Source organism: Cariama cristata, unplaced genomic scaffold (assembly GCF_000690535.1).
Source record: "Cariama cristata isolate BGI_N322 unplaced genomic scaffold, ASM69053v1 scaffold3901, whole genome shotgun sequence".
NCBI classification, from domain to species: domain Eukaryota; kingdom Metazoa; phylum Chordata; class Aves; order Cariamiformes; family Cariamidae; genus Cariama; species Cariama cristata.
The window spans coordinates 90,726-110,548 of NW_009599664.1; the positions used below are offsets into that span (position 1 = coordinate 90,726).

At 37.0% G+C, this 19,823-nt stretch overlaps 1 protein-coding gene across 1 annotated transcript in view; it reads right to left on the minus strand.

The window, feature by feature from the left end:
- Positions 1 to 18,812, minus strand: part of IARS (isoleucyl-tRNA synthetase) — an 89,446-nt gene extending 70,634 nt beyond the window's left edge. The window contains exons 1-8 of the mRNA XM_009709753.1: positions 18,808 to 18,812; positions 18,312 to 18,429; positions 15,387 to 15,534; positions 13,368 to 13,455; positions 9,034 to 9,094; positions 7,308 to 7,403; positions 2,254 to 2,376; positions 736 to 827 (exon numbers count right to left, since the gene is read on the minus strand). Coding sequence (XP_009708055.1) covers positions 736 to 827; positions 2,254 to 2,376; positions 7,308 to 7,403; positions 9,034 to 9,094; positions 13,368 to 13,455; positions 15,387 to 15,534; positions 18,312 to 18,429; positions 18,808 to 18,812 — 731 coding nt within the window. The remainder of the gene's footprint in view (positions 1 to 735; positions 828 to 2,253; positions 2,377 to 7,307; positions 7,404 to 9,033; positions 9,095 to 13,367; positions 13,456 to 15,386; positions 15,535 to 18,311; positions 18,430 to 18,807) is intronic.
- Positions 18,813 to 19,823: the final 1,011 nt, after the last annotated feature.

Consider the following 19,823-nt stretch of genomic DNA (forward strand, 5'->3'; position numbering starts at 1 on the left):
TATAAACACATCAACTGCTATTTCTGATCAGAGACATAACCATTGTTTGTGACCTCCAACCAGGAATGACTGAGCAGACAAACAAATTTATACATTACACTTATTACCCACTGCAGCAGATAAATGCTAACTTTGATTTTAATCAACAATATAGATGTTTCCACATTATAAGCAACTGCGCTCTACCACACTCAAAGGAAAGAAATAATTTTGCAAGGTTAAAAAGAGGTAACTATGATAACAGCTATAATATAGCCATTTTATCAAAACCATGGAAAGTTTGAACACAAATATTTAAAGATACTCTACGATATACTTATTAGGATACAATTCAAAGGGTACCAAAATATCCGTTTCCATCACTCAGTACTTAGCTGCTTAGAAAAGAAGCTTTTTTGGACTTATTATAGCCATCTTCAAAAGGTAGTTAGCAGTACTACATGCAACACTGAAGAATGAGAAGTTTAAACTACAAAAACACACCTGTAAAATCATAACAGAAAAAAATTTTCAGCACTACACTTAAATTAATCAGATTTGTGGCAAAAAAAATTACTTGATTACTAAACCCAAATTGGAGCTCTTCTAATTCAATCATCTTGATTCCTGTTACTTTTAGTCTTGTTAAAAAAATTAAAGTAGGTCAACGGAGCAGGAAAAAAAAAAAGAGACAAACCTGAAGAACTACTCAGTTATAACCCTCAATCTTAAAGCCATATGCACTTCTCTCCTTACCTCCAGCAGAAAGGATAGCTGTGCTTAAAACTACTGCTGTGAACCAGTCTGCCTTTCTCTTTCAGTAATTTAATGATGTTCTTATCCGCATCCTAAAGAGACAGAACAAAAAATTTTCCTTGGAATATAAATTTCACTATTTCAGTAAGCTACTACAGAATTTGTCTCCAATATCCAAATTAAGAAAAACTGTACAAATAATCCAGTATTTACACACAAAAAAAATCCAAAAAGCTTCTATACAATTTATGCATTTACTGCAAAGGCACTGTAAAACACTAAGTTTGGAAAGGTATTTGCTCTCCAAATCTTGGTATACACCATCAGTCCTATTTTTGCCCTTAACTCTGTTTCCACATACACACAGAAATTCAAATTTTCTGTAGCATTAATACAAGTCAGAACTCACATTATTTAATATCTTAAATCTTTTATTGAGTCTTTTGATTTTGTGGCAGGAAGTCACATAGTGCTTCTTACTTGATATTTAGACTTCACTACAAAACATTCCTCTAATGTGACCACAGTTACAGAAGTTGAAGCATCTAATACCTTACTAAACAGGATTTACATTCTAAGCTGGAAGTGAAAGTTGCATATTAGTAACCGAAGACAATCTACTGAACAAACAAGTGTCAACATGACATTAAAAAAGGAAAAAAAAAAATAAATATTTATGATACAGCAATACTCATAAGCTAAGAACTCAGCATCATAAAAATATTTTCCAAGAGCCTTAACTTCAGATCCCTACAAGCAAGAAGCTAAACATATAGCCTCCAGTGCTCTCTTATTTGCCTGAATACATAGCAGGAAGCAATGACAGCTGTTTGAGTTCAAATGCAACACAACATTTTTAAGCCTTTTTCAAGTAAATTGTGCTTACAGTAACATGCTTTGCTATCAAACTGTAGCAGCAGGAAACTGAAGAAAAACAATTTGTTTTCTTAGCACATAGAATGAAAGAGGCACTCCTTTCTATGGATTTGTGTCTGCAGCAACCCAGAGTTCCTCTGGGTTCCTTTTACATGGATTCTCTTGCACCTGCTGGCAAGTAAATTCATATTGCAACACATCCCACAAGTGGGAAAAATGACTGGATTTCTCTCCTCTAACAAGTCGTGTTACACTAACTGGCTGGTATAAACTTAATGACAACATCTGTGAATTCAGAAGTCATCCAGAGGTAAGGGAGGCCTCCGCACACTTGCTTAGAGACTGCATACATAACATTTTCATAAGAAACAAAAAGTGAAACTCCTTCTGCAGTAGATGCAAACAGGAGATACTTCTCTTCCCTTGCACTACTAGATACACAGTATTACTTACCTTTCAAATTCTTTATTTTTCAGATGTTGCAATAAACAATTGCAACATTTTTGCAAATGTTAAAACACATTTTTATTTTTCCAAGTACACATTGAAGACAAAGCCACTTAGGGAAGAAAAGAACATTTCTACCATACATAAATTTCATCTTGAATAAAGTAGTAATTTACTTTCTCGAAGACCGCTAACCTTCACATACTGTCCAGCAAAGTCAGTCACTTCTGCTGTGAAGCAGCCTGATGCATCAACAGGACAAACAGGCACAGAATCTTTCTGAATGATATTAAAATCCATGCAGACTCTGTAATCATCCTACAAAAGAGACAAGTTCTAAGTTACAGAAATACAAAATACTTGTTAAAATATCCATCCCTGGAAAAAGAAATTAAATGTTAAATAGAAAATGTGATAACTGGACAAGAATAGCAAAATACTCAGCCTTCACTAATCTCAAATATGCGTAGGAAAAGATGTATTCTATAGGATTGTAGTTTTATTCATCAGAGAAAAGATGATTTCTTCAGAATATACGTGTTTTCTCTCACCTAGCAGAGGTGATATGTGCATGTACTTCTGCGTTTATACATATACATGCATAGATACATACATACTTTATGTGTGTGTGCACACATATATACACGTAGTCAACAGCTTCAGGCTACTACTGTATAGTAAAGGAACACACAACCACTATGTCATGCTCTTGTACTAGCCAGAGACTTGTGTCTGTTTAGCACACAAGCCTGCATGGCATTTTTCAGAAGCCAGGTTATTTTAATAAATCTAATTCTGGAACTCCACAAAGGAAATCCCGTTTTCTGAAAGTCTTAATGATCCAAAATCTTTAAATCTGTATTTCTCAATCTTTGTTGGCCCGTAGGCCACACTACTGACCAAGAACCACACATGGACAACATCACAGTTTATTTTCCTGGCCAGCCTCCATTTAAATCTTTAATTTCCTGTAGCAGTAAGGAAAAAAAAAAGTTAAGAGGGTCACTTCATACTTTCCTGAACGTACCTAAAAAAACCAGTATCATAGAAACGATTAAAAAAAATTATTAGGGGAACAGAAAAGTTCAGATTTTAATTTCAAGTCTGAAGTCAAAGTAAGTCCATATCTTAACCAATTATCACTCCAGATTACCCACTTTCTTGCCCTCAGGCCAGAGAACATTATTGGGGGTGGTAGGGGAAGGGAGAAGGGAACAGGGAACGGTTGCAGATCAGTCACTCTCAGCACATTCACAGAATCACTTCATTTTCCTCAAAGAAAAAGGCCCTGTCTAAGCCTGCATCAAGTCAGGTTGCTTTTTGGAGCCTTAGAGGTTCCTGTATTGCTGCTCTGACAAAATGAGGAAACTACAGACTTCAGGGACAGAAACTGAAGTTTTGTGCAGTGTGAAACAGAACCTGCAGTGACACTGCCTGCCAAAACTGGCAGCAGTTGAACCATTACCCTCCTCTATGCTTAGAGGTCATTTACCTTTCGTAAAACGCAGCAGCTATTTCATAGGAATTGCACTCTAAAGCAATTTGTCCACCTTGATCAAGGAGACCACGCCAGAAGCAAGTGTGTAAATAAGCACTAAATAAGCAAGTGCTCCACAACTAGCTGAATTCTCCTTTCCTAGATATAACCAACACAAGCAAGCCAACTTTGGAGTGACAGAGCAGTGTTTCCAGATCCTTTCTGTGGTCTTCATCCTGTACGTCCAACCCTACTCACTAGTCCCTGTAGTTACCAGCTCTCTCTCGCCACATCTGCCAGATGTTACTTGTTGATTCACAATATATTTTACAGTAATGAAACTCATCCATAGCAATAGTGAAGTTGACTACTTCATGTACCAAGGCATTACACGTAGAAACGAAAAACCACTTCAGCTACATCACTCATTTACTCTAGACCATAGTCTCTGTCTACTCTCCAGCAGCTGCAGACAGCCATCATGATCATTCAGCCTCCACTTGGTCAACCAGCTTCTTCAGTCAATAGATTAACTGAGATAAGCCCATTCGCAGTTGACCTTTCATCAGCTATTATTGCTGAGATACAGCAAGCAGACTGCCGTGTTTAATATGTAGGCCAGATGACAGAACTAACGTCAACCCCGATTTGGCAGTGAATCGTAAAAGGCTTTGAAGAAGCAGCCAGCAAAGACTACAAAGCTTGGCACGCTCACAACCTAGCTAAAACATAACAAAACCTTCCACTCTGCAGGACCTAGGTCAAGAGGTGGTTCAGTTTGATTTGCATCGCTGATGCAGCCAATGATTTATAGAGGGCTTTGCTATGTTGTTTTTCTACAGTTAGTTCCTTTCTTTTGAAGAACTCGAACTTGAATGTAAAAGCTTTCCAGACTGACCTGCCATTTGATGTAATGAAGATTTGCTTCAGTAACCACAACCCAAGAATATATTCAGGCACATACAGAAATCCACAAATGCTAAGCTCTACTGGAAAGCTAAGACAAATTTCAATTCTTTCCAGGACAGAAGTCAGTGTTCACTTTTGTACCCTTGCCATGACTAAATCTCTCAAAAGACTAAAAATAAAAGTTGTAACACACAAAATAAATGAAGCAGAGGCTATGAAACAGCTCATTGATAAGAACTCAAAGCTTTTCTATCTGCAATTAAAGAAAAAACCAAAACACAACAAAAACATGAAGTCAAAAATTCACCTTCAGCACCTCTTAACAAAAATCAAGTATACTTCTGCAATTTACTGAAAAGAAAGCACAACAGTAACATATCTATGAAACTTCTGTGCCTCAGTCTGAGCAGGCACTGGAAGTACAGGGCTTGTATGCAAATTAAAATGTTGCTAAAGCTTTTAAAATTGACTGTAGATACCTGTACATATGATGAAATGCCTGAGCAGCTGAATTTTAGTGTCATGTTAATCTGGAGGTACAATGACTTTAGAGAGTTTTTAATACAGGTTTGTCTTGTTCTGTGAGCTTTAATTTTGATGTCTTTTGAACTGAAATTACAGAGTGCTCCGATATTGCGTGGCAGTTTGTATTCGGCAAAAGCATTACACAAGGCAATGAAACTATCTATCCTAGAACTAAATGAAGGTAAATTTTTACTTTACATTTTCTTGGAGAAGGATACATTTCTAAGCTATCAGCAATACAGAATATGTATCAGTAAGTGAGATTAAAAAAACTCTTTACTTTCTATCCCCGTTTATCAAAGGGAGTTACTTATATGGAGGGGAAGGGATAGAGACAAGATACAATGCTTCCTGTGAAGGACTGTGCTCTATTTCTTCTCCTCTGACCCTTGCCTCCTGCTCCACTTACCCCTTTTCCTATTCACCTTCAACACAACAGTAGAGGAAGTTGCAGAAAAGCCAATGAACTAGGAAGACAGTCCTGCCTACAGTCATAAGTTATCATCCTTCTTTCATCTAAGCTTGTCTAAAGGCAAACATTTAATGCCAAAACATGTAACACCTGCTATTCTATACAGAGCCTACTGCCCAATGATGAATTCCTGAACCTAAACCAGAACCCTTTGTGAGCCTTTCTGGACAAAAATTATCAGTGGGCTGTCAAAACTGAACCACATACACCCCAAAAGAAAAAGGTAGCAGCATTAACTGCAACCTATACTATGCAATTCCCTTCTAAAGGTAGCATAGCCAGTTGACTCAGGTCTATGCATCATACATTATAAAGTCAAGCTGCTCCTTATTAGCTAAGTTTTGTTTGTCATGCTAGTGTACTTTTTCCTCACACAAATATTTTATGCATTTTTTTTCTTTGCAATGTACTTAACTGATGCTCTCATTTCTTTAAAAAAAAAAGTTTTACAGGTAATTGCTGACTTCCTGGCAGGAAGAGCAGAGAGATAGAGGGGGGGGGAGAGAGAGAGAGAGAAGATTCCACCCCCCACCCCCCACGTTCAGACAAATCTCCATGGACTTATAACAAAACCAAACAAAAAAGAGGGCAGATAATCCTTGCTCTAACCAGCCAGTAAAGCTTTCCAGAAAGCCGTTTCCAACAACTAAACTGTATCGTGCAAATACACAACAAAACAATACCGCAATCAAGGGAAAGTTTCTTGCAGAGCTCTTTCTCTTTACTCCATCTCCTACAGCAAGAGCTCCTGACTCATAACCAAGTCTGTCCCCCTGCCCCTCATTCAAGTCCCTTGTAAGATTTAGCTATAGGGGAGTGGGGAGTGTCTGAGGTGCAAGAAGTGTTGATAGGCTTTAGACTCCTCAAGACACTTTATCAGTCACCATGAATTTCTTTATTAACTAATAACATACAGCCCAGTCTAATTTTCTTTATTCTCAGCTGTATTAAGATGGGACATCTTTTGATATCAATGTTCATCTTGACAAGGGAAACACCAACACAATGGATACACCCTTCAGAAAAATGCAGGGAAAAAAAAAAGAAAAGGATGGGATATTTCACATGAATACAAAGAGGCCTAATAATAATACCAACAGTTTCTGGAAATGATGACAGAGCTCATGGTCCAGGGATTGCTAATTGCTAGGCATTGGCAGCTCTATTGCAAGTTTTTTGAGGGCATCTTTGGATAACAGCTGAAGACAGGACACTACAAAAAGGACAATCAGTCTAAACTAGTGCATTTAATTCCTGTGTCTAAAAACTGAAATTATTAAATCCATGAAAAATTATCCCTCTTAACCTTCAGAAGAACAGACCGAGGGAAAGGACAATAAAGACAGAAAAAAGAATGAAATGCAACAAAATCCTTTCACACCGAGGGATAAAGTCTCAGTACAAAAGCAATCAAAGCATTTTTTCATTCTCTAAAAGCCGAACGAGTAATGAAATTGAAATACTGAAGAGGGGCAGTGTGCTGAGCAGAACTGCTGTTACCATCCAAAGTTATGACTTAGCAAAACCAGTTCTGACTATCAGTGCAACAGATCATTTCTTCTCAAAGCTGTAAATTTAGACTTTGAGAAAAGCTAAGATCGATGACACTCAGAAGACAGTAGTGAGTTCACATACCACAACAATAACCAAATCAGGGACACCTAAAATCTCCAGTCTAGTACACAAAGAGCACTAGTGAGTTCAAGAACTCATTAGAATACAATGCTACATTGTCTTCTTACATTTATAAGTAACAAATGGGATGATTGTTTAATATCATAGTCACCCTGACACTCCCCAGTAGCCAGAAAGCCAAGTAATGTGTGTTGGAACAAAATTAACATTAGATATGTAGTTCATACTCACAGCACCAAAATAGGGGGCCTGATGTATAACACCTGTGCCTTCCTCCTCCTTCACGTAACTGTCTACTACCACAGTAAAGGCACCCTTATCTTTGCACTGTAACACAAAAAATAGGTTTTTCATGTATACATACATATGATACACATATATATATATATAGCAAAACAGAATTCTTAAGAACATGGAAGAGCCACTAGACACCCACAAGAGTAAAGAACTGCATCAGAAATAAGCAACAAATACAGCATTCCTAACAGTATTTCCCATAGCTAAGAAGGCCAGGCTGTTTACTTAAAGTGTCACATGTGATTAAATCTAAGACCTCTCTGGAAGGCCTCATAGTCAATTACTCTTCAAGCCACAGATCTTCACACAGTTCTGTGCTTAACAGACTACAGATCAATACTCTCTTGTAAGTGAGGATACAGCCAAGAAAGCTACAGGGATTCTACACACAGAAGCTTCCTTGCATTTCTGCATGTCCATTGTATCTTCTAATTTTAAAAAAAGGAGTTTGCTTATAGTCGTGTATTTTCTTTATTTCCTCCAGGGAATGAGAAGGTAGTAAGTATCAAGTAAAACAAAATAAAAAACCAAAGCTGAAAAAAACCCAAACAAACAAAAAACCCACACCAAACCCAAAACTAAAATAATTGCCAAGAAAAGATCTGACAACATTCAGTGTGTTCAGCATGTAAATAATGAAAAATAAAGAGCTATTTTCTATTCCTTAATACAAAACTAGTAAAAATACCGCAGTCACAGCTGAACCAAGTATGTTAAAAAATATTAGGTTTGGCTTGTTCTGAAGACAGGTATTTTGAGATAAGACATCCATAAAAAGAAAAAAAAAACCCCACAGTAGATGCCCATCTGCTCCTTAGAAGTACGATAGGTCTCCAAAAATTTATCCATTCCAAACCTTTACACCTACAGTCCCACTTTTCAGATTCAGCTGTGTTTGACCTTTCTCTAGAAATAACAGGTCCTGCTCCCTACAGAGGTTTTCTCACCTTTGCTGACTTCAGCACATGCTTCAGAACAGATGGGAGTCACAAATGACCAAATCCCTTACATGAGTTAACAAGTGCTTGTCCAGCAGTACCATAATCCACTTCAACTCTTTAAAAAATTTAATACCTTTTTAATCTGAATTGTCTTTTTCAATATATAAATTCTTTACTCCCTCTCTTATTGCTACATATTCTATTAGCATCTGTGGTGCTATTAACTACGCTAGACTTACGCAGTGCTTAAATGCTGCACAGGAGGACATGCATATATCAGTAGTTATTTTAGTAAAGGCTTTTAACTCTTGAATGAAAAACACTACGTGTCTGTGACTTCTCTACAGTCAAAGTCATTCTCTTGCAAATACAAAATCTGTGGACTTAATAGGCAGACAACAGAAGCTCACCAGATGAGAAGTTGCGAGAATATTGCCTATTTATTAATGCGCATTGGAAGTTTCTCTGCAATCTGAAATTGAACTACTATTTATCACTGAATTCTTACTCTGGGTGTATTTAAAACTTACAGGGGAAAAAACACAGAAAGAAGTCAACTTTCTGATTTTCAACTTTCACTAGGATTTTGAACTACTTTAATACAACCTGGGGTTTGTTATTAGGACACAAGATTTTTATAATACAAACAAGGAATACTGAGAATGGGTTTTATTTTTGTCTTTGTATCTTGTATCAAACACCAAACTTGTTTGTCTTACCTGAATAAAATATTCAAAGAGTGGTTTATATTTCTTGCCTTTCAGAGCAATGCCACGAAACCTGAGGAGAAGGATTTACATGAACACAAATTAACAACTTGAAAATTGCTTAGTCAGCTGGTAGGAATGCTATTTTTTCCTTTTTGTCCCCTCATCCCTAACACATTTTGACTTCATAAGGTGAAGAAAAAAAGTATTTTCTCAATAGTTTGCTTCCCATTTCTACACCTCTTCGGCAATTTGGACTTGGACAAAAACCATAACATGTCTTAATGCTTCTCTGCTAACAGTGAACACGTACGCTTGTACCTGATGGTCTTTCAGTCAAGCAATCATTATAAATTAATGTAGGAATTAAGCATTAATAACAACCTCTTTCCAGTAAAGCTGGGCAACGAGCTTCTGGATAAAACAATGTAATATTCATAACAACAAAGCCCTATAGCTCAGCATGTTCAATAGAACTAAATAAGCACTCATCCAAACCACTTAGAAGTTCTATGCACAGAAGATTATGATACAGGGTATTGGAGCATTTAAGATTGGATGCCTCATTCCTTATTCTAAAATGAGGAATCTGAACTCTCCACAGGCATCTCGGAGAAAGATCCAATACAGACAGGACTGACTGAGGAACCAAGTGAGCCAGACAAGAAATGCCAGACAGAGATAGAGCCTATAGATCTGTCTCTCTTCAGACTTCTGACAATAGTTGACAAAGACAGCGATTAGGTTGGGATTCACTGCTCAGAACTCTCCTGAAACTGCTTAAATCGTCCATTTCAGGAAAACGTCTAGTTAAAACACAACTTCATCTAATAAACGAGATAGCTCTCTGAATGTGTCACAAACCTACATTCTTCTTGATCCACATCTTCCAAAAAAAGGGTTAAACCATAAAACACTTGACTACTTCAAAGTGGGGAAGTCTTCAAAGCTGTTCCATTGCACAGAAAGAACTCAAGCAGTATTTAATGTCAAGTTAAAGAGCATGACTCCTCAGCTCAGCATACATAATATCCACTAGGAAAAGGGGAGACTTCTATTTTAAGCCACAGCTTCAAGGATGGTTTATATATTTTATATTACGAACAGCCTTAGGAATGTTCGAGGTGCTTAATCGAGATCAGATGAGAGAAAAGCATCCCAGTGCTCAGCCACACAGATGTGGGAATGTGCAGACACAGGATGTGAAGCACTAGAACTGGCTTTTTTCTTTTAAAATAGTTAAAATCTTATTTAACGCAAGTCAGGGAGAGGTAATGGTTCTGGATCACATTCACAATTTTCTCTTCTGAGATGTGAAATACTTTATCAAAGTCAAACTTCAAGGTGAAAATTGATATAGTGCTACATTCTTGTGACCTAAGTTATAGCAATAACAGAGTCAAAAAAAGAGACAACAGTGGAAAACAGTGTAAAGAAATGAAATGTTTAATATGCAAAGAAATTGAAATGTAACACAAAGGGAGGAAAACGCTCATCAATCATTTCATACCTACCACTGCTAAATAAAACAAGCCACGCAATGGCCAAAAGTGAGGTAATATAGCAAGACCAATCCATTTGTGCCAAAGCAGCTGAAAGTATTCTGATAAAGATGGTAGCCATCTCATCAGTGAAATAAAGAAGTATTCCCATTTGCTCTCACACAAAAAACCTACCATTTGCATCTGGAAGGAAAAGGTAGAGAACAGTCAGGTTTGAGGGAGGGTGAAAAGTACTCACTCAGAAAGTTCGGATGACTTCAGATACAGAAAAATTTCAACAAAATCATACCTTGGCCTTAGCTTGCCAGCTAGTATAGAGCAAATGTCATGAATTTCTCCCTCAAGGGCCTAACTGCCTAAGAACTTAAAAGTGAGCTAAAGAAAGAAAAAAGTTAATAGTAGAAATGGGAAAGTTCATTTTCATGAACTTATATACTCCTAAATCTAAAACTTAAAAAGATCCATTCAATTACCAGCTACCTCTTATTTCACATTTGTGAGAACTAATTTATTACGTAACATAAAAATTGGAGCATGACAAAAAAAAAAAATCAGCTTGAGAAGACTGTAACACTAATACATAAAGAAGAAAAATACACCACTCTGCAAGGAGAATAAAAATGGCTAGCACAGAGAGGTTAAAAAAAAAAAAGACTGGAGGGTGTGTGGTTTTAGAAATTAGAAATAAAACTAGCCAGGGATATAAGCAATGACAACCTGTGTATGATTGTCTTAAAGAGCAGGAACTTCACAGTACTGATGAAAACATCACTGCAAAAAAGGTTGAAGTGTTCAGTGCATTCCTGGATAGAGAATAACTGCAAGCAGACGCAAATTAAATTTGTAGTATTGCATTAAAAGAAGAATGTGGAACCAAACGACAACAAATCAACAAGTTTAATACATCTACCTTGCTTATTTTTTTTTAAGTCCAAAGGAAATGCTTTCAAAAATATTTAAGAAAATAGGGTAGTTTTGGTAGAAGGCTTAGTTTTTAGACACTCTGAAGAGGTTTCAAGAGACTGGAAAGGAACACATCACCTATACTTCAAAAAAAGAAATGGAGTACTGATGGACCTAAAAACCAGTCAGACTAGCATAACAAGCTGATTCAACTTTAAGTGACTGACCAGTTTTTAAAAAGTGAAGTGCTAAGGAACATACAATATGAATTTGTCAAGAATGAGTCACACCAAGCCAAATTACTTCTTTTTAGGCAGACTAACTAGCTTAGATAGCAAACAGATAGATTTAAGTCTTAATGTTAGTAGGACTTTTGACACTTTGACATATCATTCTGACACAGACAAATATTTTAACTAAGTGACTCTATGTTTACACGGACACACAACCACTTTGAGAAAAACAGCTATTGTTAATTCAGTATCAGACTGAAAGAAAACTTTCAGTGGTATCCTGGCAGAGATTATCATAATACTGACACTCTTCAGTGGTTTTAGTGATGACTCTGAAGGGAGGAAAAAAAAACCAAACTCTGGAGATCACAAGTTCTGTCAACCCTGAATCATAAAATCATAGAATCATTATGGTTTGAAGAGACCTCAAAGATCATCAAGTCCAAACATATACCCGATGCCATCATGCCAGCTAAACCCACTAAACCGTGTCTTGAAGCGCCGCATCTGAACGTTTTTTGAACACCTCCAGGGATGGTGACTCCACCACCTCCCTGGGGAGCCTGTTCCAATGCCTAAAAGAAGAGTGAAGAATGAAAGCACTGAAAATCATCTTTATAAACCAAGTATCAACTTTAATTGCTACAGAGTAAGTGATAGATAAGGAGAATTCATCAGGGGGGCAGGGGGGGCGTGGAAAAATCGATGCAGAAATACAAAATAAGAATTACTCAACTGCCACAATATGAGGCAGAGTAGACAACATCTTAAGCAAACATTCCAGCTCTACATTCCCCTATTTCAATGACTACATGTAATTGCTTAGCTGAAATAAGATGTATCCTCTTTTTTTTTACATGCAAAGCTTTCAACTGCTTGGTACAAAAAAAATAAAAATAACTGATGCCAGTGACGGGTGGTTATTCTCAAAAAAATTTTCTAGTCTTTTTTTTGTGTTTTATTGTGGTTTTGCATTGTGTGGGTTTTTGTTTGGTTTTGTTTGTTTGTGCATTGGGTTGGTTGGTTTGGTCATTTTACCCACTGCACAAGATTGAATAAAGTGAGCAAATAAGTATTTGTTGTATTTTACCTCTTTAACAGGTTGATGTTTTATACAGAAGATTTAAGAGAAGCCAAGCTACCTATTTTGCCTGAGAGCTACAGAATTTAATACCTGCATCCCCTATCCAGTGTAACTTATCACATAATTCACATTTTTCCACTGAATCAAGGTGAATAAGCAGTCCTCAGAAAGCATTAACTGCCACTACCTACATAACTTAGGCAGATCATCCTACAGAAGCAGTATTTGCTTGCTAAAGACAGTGGTTTTACTTTGCCTATTTCCCTTTAAATATTTACACAGTGTTCAGAAAGTGTTCAGCATTTGGACAATCCCCAGGTTTTTTTGAGACTTTTAGATTAAAGTAATGTCTTTCTTAGAAAACACACAGGAAAAGGAAGGACTAAGGAACCTTTTTTTTCCCCCACTGCAATACAATGAAACTTTTATTCTATTTGCAGCTTTATGTACAAGACCAATTTGCTCTAGTAAATTTCAATCTCTTTTACAGATTTTTGCAAGATATACACATATGCAGGGAAACCCATCTTTAGATAACTGCAAAATCCAACTTCTTGAAACATTTAATTTCTGATCTATAAAAATACTGGAAGTTAACAAGTGTGTAATAATTTATGTACTTGCCTGTCAAGTATCTCATATTCACTGTCAGATTTGTACAGTGCTATCAGCCTGGATTCCATCAAAATGTAAATCTTTCCTGTGGCATTATCTAGAATATAAAATAAAAAAAAGTTACATAAATCTCAATTTAACACTGTCATTTGCACCATTATGAAATTTTTCAGTTTATGCAAGATGGCATCATATCAGCTACAAAACTGCCCAGAATAACCCCGCTGATCAACCACTAGCTATTTCTTCCCCATACGGCACTTCATGAACATTATTCAAAAGTTAAATTTAAACAGAAATCTCAGGATGAAACACAGTCCACTGATTTTTTCTGTGTGTTTTTTTGTTCAAGAGGCAGAAATACCCTACCTTGTCTATTATCACTGTGCCAAAGAAAAGAAATTGAAAAGTTTCAGTATATGTAACAAACAGAGGGAAACAACTGGAAGATGGCCAATTACTACATAAAATCAATATTATTAAGCTGACATTAGGGCTAATGATTGCACATTGTGCTGCCTTTCTGAGATTTACTATTCGAATCAATTTTATGCTCGGATTTCTTTTTAAAGGAAGTAAATACAGAGTGAAACATTATGAAGGAGGAAACCTCATTTTCTACCCCCAACAACCCTCATCTCTTAACATCAATGACAAATTTTATTCAGACTACTACCTCACCAACTTAGTCCGGGTCACTATCACACCAGCAGACTGTAGGCCAAAGACATCCAAACCCAACAACCCCGCATCTCAGGTAGGTGGAGGTATTGTTTCTGAAGTACTCAACTTTTTTTTAGATGATCAAATTTATGTCAAAACCTTTGAAAACCGAAACATATTTAGTTCTCTCTTTAAACAAAGAAAACCCAAACACATGGAGTTCACTGTAAGGGCCTCTGCAACTTTTCATGTTTAACATCACCTTAGGCACACATTAGATTCATGTGGTTATGTTGGAACTGGAAATTATACGTTTGGCATTTTTTTACTCCAGATTAAATGCCATCATTAACTTGAATATCTCTTCTCCCCCATATACTTTTTTTTTTTTTAAATATAACCCGAAAAGCCAGAAAAGGTGATCATTCTGGGAGAACCTGAAAACAGCACTGCAAGAAGTACTTTCATCCAAATTCCTGCTTACTATTTTATTTAAATTTAAAATAAAAAAGGGGGTTCTAGATGAAGATATAAGACAACTGCATTTCAACGATAAAATAAATTCTTTCCGTAAGTGAAAAGGAAGATGCATCATAACATACAACATTGCCAACTGGGGAAAAAAAAAAAAGTAACTGCAAACTCTGGAAAACTACTTAAAGCAGTAATGAGAAAAGCAACAGCCTATATTGTTTTGGCACCCTACATGGTCTGTTGCATACAATTCCTAAATGCCAGGTGCTCTCATGAAAGAGATTACCTTATAGTACAACTTGTTTAGCCAGGCACAACCAACTGGTCAATGAGTAAGCCAAGACATTTGGTCAAATGTACCCTTACATTGGAAACCACAGTATATACCTTGCCTTACATTTGTGCTAAAAACCACGCTTTGGTCATGTTGAGACCAGCATGTGACATCTTGGGTCTGTTATGGGTTAAGAGTACAGAGACATTCAGATACCGCAATTTAGCTGTCATACAGCAGTAACTTGTTCATGAGTCTGAGCCCCAAGAAAGTGGGGAAGAAAAACAGCTGGGGACACCCAGTCACACTTCCCTGTCTCTCCAATACAGTGTGACTTTAAGAAGACAGATAAAACATTTGTTCTTGTTCTTTATTTCATCCGTCAATATTTCTTAGGGAACAGTCCTCACAATGCATATAAAATAAAAAGAGCACAGCAATCGGAAATCATCAGCCACATAGGAGGTAAATCTCGCGCTTCAAAATCACACTGATCAAACCCCAGCAAAGTGCTACAAATTTAGCATAAAACAGTCTGACATACAAAATATAAGTACATATTCACAAGGTCTGAAGAAAGAAGTGTTCATTATATGTCACCTTCAGTTAATACTTGCCTCTCAATTTTACATATTGTGATTCTGGATTAACACAAAGGGCCAAATTACTAGGCAAGGTCCAAGGAGTAGTGGTCCAAGCAACAAGAGAAACACTTGCATCTTCATCCAGTGGGAAGCTCACAGTCACTGAAGGATCATGAACATCCTTAAAAACAAGATAAAGTCAAAGGGGAGAAAAAGGGGGGAGGTGGGAAAAGAAAGGTTTACTGCATGTATTAGTGAGAAAATACAAGTCTAAAAAGTAGTAACTGTTATTGCCATCTGTTAAAACCTATCTTGCAACCTGCCTAGTTCATCACTGCAGTGGTAGAAGGTGAAGTGGTAGCATAAGAAAGTTTGAAGAGAACACCAGTCACAATGTTCCTCCATTATACCAGTGCAAATTGTCAGTCCAACAAGGCCACAGGGTTAAAAATTCAGATTAGCAGTGAGATTTTTGGGAATTACCTGCCAAAACACCAAAGAGAGCTGAGTGCCAGTTCCCTCAGGTACCTCTTATAATGCCATTTTAAAAGTTTATAATCAATCTCAACTGTCAAGAAAATCAGCAGTTTCTCAGACACTGCTACAGAAAGCCCTTTCCCACCTTTTTCTCTAGAGTCAGGGAGTGGGAAGAATAGCCATCACTTAAAAAGATGCAATCTCTTACTAAAAAGTTGTTGTTAAAAAGGGAAAAAATAGTTTGGGGTACTTAAAAACAAGAGTATGTGAATATTTAAGAGTTAAAAAAAAAACAAACCTCGGAGAAGGAGACCTTTGTCAGCCACTTGATAAAACCTAGCCTTCAAATGAGTCAAAAGAATCCCCTGAAAACAAGTTTTTCTTTCAGACAAGTACAATCCTATTCAGCCACTTCACATTTCACATGTTACGAAACGCAGATTGAAAAAGCAAGGCTAATCTTGCAAATGCAAAATTTTCACTACTAATTTTAAATGCCAAACAAAAATGGGTGCTATGTGCGCGTACCCTAAACACATGAATAGGTCTTATCACCTCATCATATCTAGCACAAGGCCCTCTGGTTTCCATCCAGCATCATGGAACAGTTAATGGCATCACGGGACAGGCAGCTATTTATGTCTGAGCTAAGGGCTGCTCCAGAGGGAAATTTCTGTGAACATCTGGTGCAGTCAACAGTAAAACATAAATATTACATAACTCTCAAGCCATGCTCATTACCAAGCAAAGATTGAGCTACCACTACAGTTCTGTCTCCACCAATTGTTAAACAACACTGCAGGCTATTCACTTCGTTTTCTGAAACACTAAGTTGACCAGGTAGATAAAAAACAACTGGTAAGCCATAAAAACAAAAAATAACATCCAGGCTGCCAAGTAATGGCATTGTGTTATGTTTTATCTGTTGACAAAATTATGCCTGCTTTCATCTGAAGACAACACTTCTTCAGTTAAATGTAACACAAGCTGCTGACACAGTTTACTGAAGTGTACATCAGACACCTAACTCAGCTTCTAAACATGCTTCTTGTGTCCTATTTCTCATGATCTGTGTCGCGATTCTCACAGGATCAATAAACAGAACCCAAAGCCTGCTTTCAACAGCAAGAAAGATAACAGCTGCCTTACACCCAGATATGACCGGTTTCACCAAGAATAGATCATGTCAGCTTACAGACCCTCAACACTTCAATCTTCAAAATACCACCTCTAGTAGACAAAAAAAGATAATTTTTGCATGAAGTGGCAGAGCAGCACCCCCCCTAGCCCCCACTAGTTCTAGAACAAGAAATAGCATCTAAATACTTCATTAAGACTCGAGAAGAGCTTTGCTCTATGGAAAAGGAGCACACACACACATATGCAAAAACCACCCCAAAACAGTCTTTGTTCTAAAGATAGCTTATTAATCTGAGTGTATGTGACATGTCAGTTAATAAGTATGAGCAAACAAATTATTTCAGTTGTCAGACAGTCACAAATATCGAGATGTCTTTGCAGGTCTCACTTCCTTAAGTCACAAAACCTTTATTCTTCAGTACAGTCAAATACCCCTCAGCAATACTGAAAGCTCTAGTATCGGTGGACTGCATTGTACTCCAAGTCTATTTAAACATTTGTTTCTAAAGCATTATTTTTGGCCAGCAAATTGGTCTTTTTTAGGCAAGATGTAAAAAAAGACCAGATGTACAATTTGTGTTGTTACAGCAGAGAACTAGCACAAGTAAAAGATTTACGATATAAGGACACTGAGGCCTGGGTAGGGATTGGAAAGGCTAGAAAACCTCTGTCAACAAACCAACATGAAATTTGGAAAACTGAGACACAAGTTCTGCCTTTATGTATGTGAACATAAGTTTGTAGCAAATGAGAAGCTACACCTACTATATCTAGTCATTCATTTTTAAAGGAACATCTCATAAAACATAGTATACCATGCATTATATTAGGTAAAACATTTCCTGGAATTTCTCAATCTAAATTAATGATTCTTAGAAGAGCTATTATCCTACTGCTCTACAACCAAACATAGTCCTTGACAATGCTTATTAAACCCCTCACAGAAGATTTCAACTCTGCCAAGGACCTTTCCCTTTTCAGATCTGCACAGATAGCGACTGCTACAGTTCTGCTCTATTTACCATAAAAACACAACACAGTGCAATACTGATCTTGAGAGCCCAGAGAGGAAGTGAGAGTAATTTACCAGACTAAAACAAAGTATGTTCTTTAAATATCTGTAAGTAGTAACGGAGAAGGCAGCTTAGATCAAGTAATCCAAACAAATACAGCAAAATATAATAAAAACTAACTCATTTACCTAAATTTTTACTATCAGTTTGGAGTGTAATAATATGCTTATGTACCACCAAGCAAAAAACACTAAAGCTTCCCAAATCCAAACCGAAGACAATAGAGAAATCTGATTGCAACATATAATGTACACATATACCAACTTACCTTGTAATTCTGATGGGACTCAAAGTTTGACAGCGGGGTGTTGCAGGCAGTTGAGAAAGGCATTACCTTAACACCTCTATACACCAGTCCTTTGTCATACAGTTGCTTGAAAACCCACCTGGAAATAAACAAGGAATATGGAATAGCACTTGGCATTTCAAATTTAGTAAATCAACCGCAAAATGGGGCTCTGCTCTAGCTGGAGTGCCATTCTGAGTAACACCTTTTTTAAATGGTCAATCATGAACTAAAGACAGTATCCACAAGTCAAAAGGAAAGAGAGAAATCGATTGCAACTGTATTTCTGGCCGATTTTTAGCTTTAGCTGATTTTACCAGCTTGGTTTTCCATGCACTCTCTGTGCAGCACATAGAATTTAGATGAAACATAGATCTGTACTGCTGGTTAATCTTTCTCAAATATAAGAACTATTAACAAGGTTGAAAACAGTCATAATTTAGAGAGAAGATGTATAGTGACATGGTTGCTCACTTACCACATGATCTTAAGCACCTACTACAGTAACCATTGCTACCAAAGACACACAGATACAAGGTAGAGATACCTGCAACCCACATCGAGTAAATCTTGACAATCTGAAGAGTATTTTTCACAAGAGGGTACAGCTAACTATGCAAAGCAATGAATTCAGTATTATGGTCCCATATTTTACATTAATGTTCTCCTTTATTAGCTCATCTCACTCTGGACTTAGTTTCACATTAAGCTTTAACTCTGTTTATGAAATCTTCTGTACAGTCTGTAGCATATTTGGATCCTTAAGTCTTCTCGAAATAATCAAGACGGCACATGACATTACAATATGACAAACTGCATCAATGTTCAAGACGAACGGAAGCTGGAAGAGCTTCACATATACTTCACATAGCAACTCAACAAGTGTCCATGTGACAGACAAAACCCTACATTTCTCTGTATCTGAATACTGCAGGGTTTACTAAAGGATCATCAATGTTTATCAGCTTATTGGGTCTCACTGACTTGCACGCTCAGTGGCACAGTCTGCAGGGTGGCTGCCTTAAAAGTAAAGGCAGGAGAGGGCAAGCCTTAAATAACCATGCCAAATTCAACTAAAAAAAAAATAATTAAAAAAAGTCAAAGTTTCTGCAGAGTTTGGTTATTTCAAATTCCACATCCAAATTGTTGAACACTGCTGACTTTAAAAACTCCTTTACTCAAATTATGTTTTCAAACCATCCTGATCACTTTTCTGGGTCCCTTTCCAGATAAATAGCTTATTGCTAAGCAACCAACCCCATCCTGGCAAGCAGCACTTTTTTCTGCAGGCTGTCATTTTGTGCTTGAGAATCTGGACTTGTATTTAAGTCAGCGTCTTGCTTTCTATGTTTGAAATCATAATCTTCAACACAAAAAACAAGTAGACTATTGCACTGATTTCTATCTGCGGCCCAAAACAAAAACATCAAAAGAGATGCACTGGCCTGCTGTCATGGAAGTCACATGGTATCTTAATCAGAATAATCATTACCC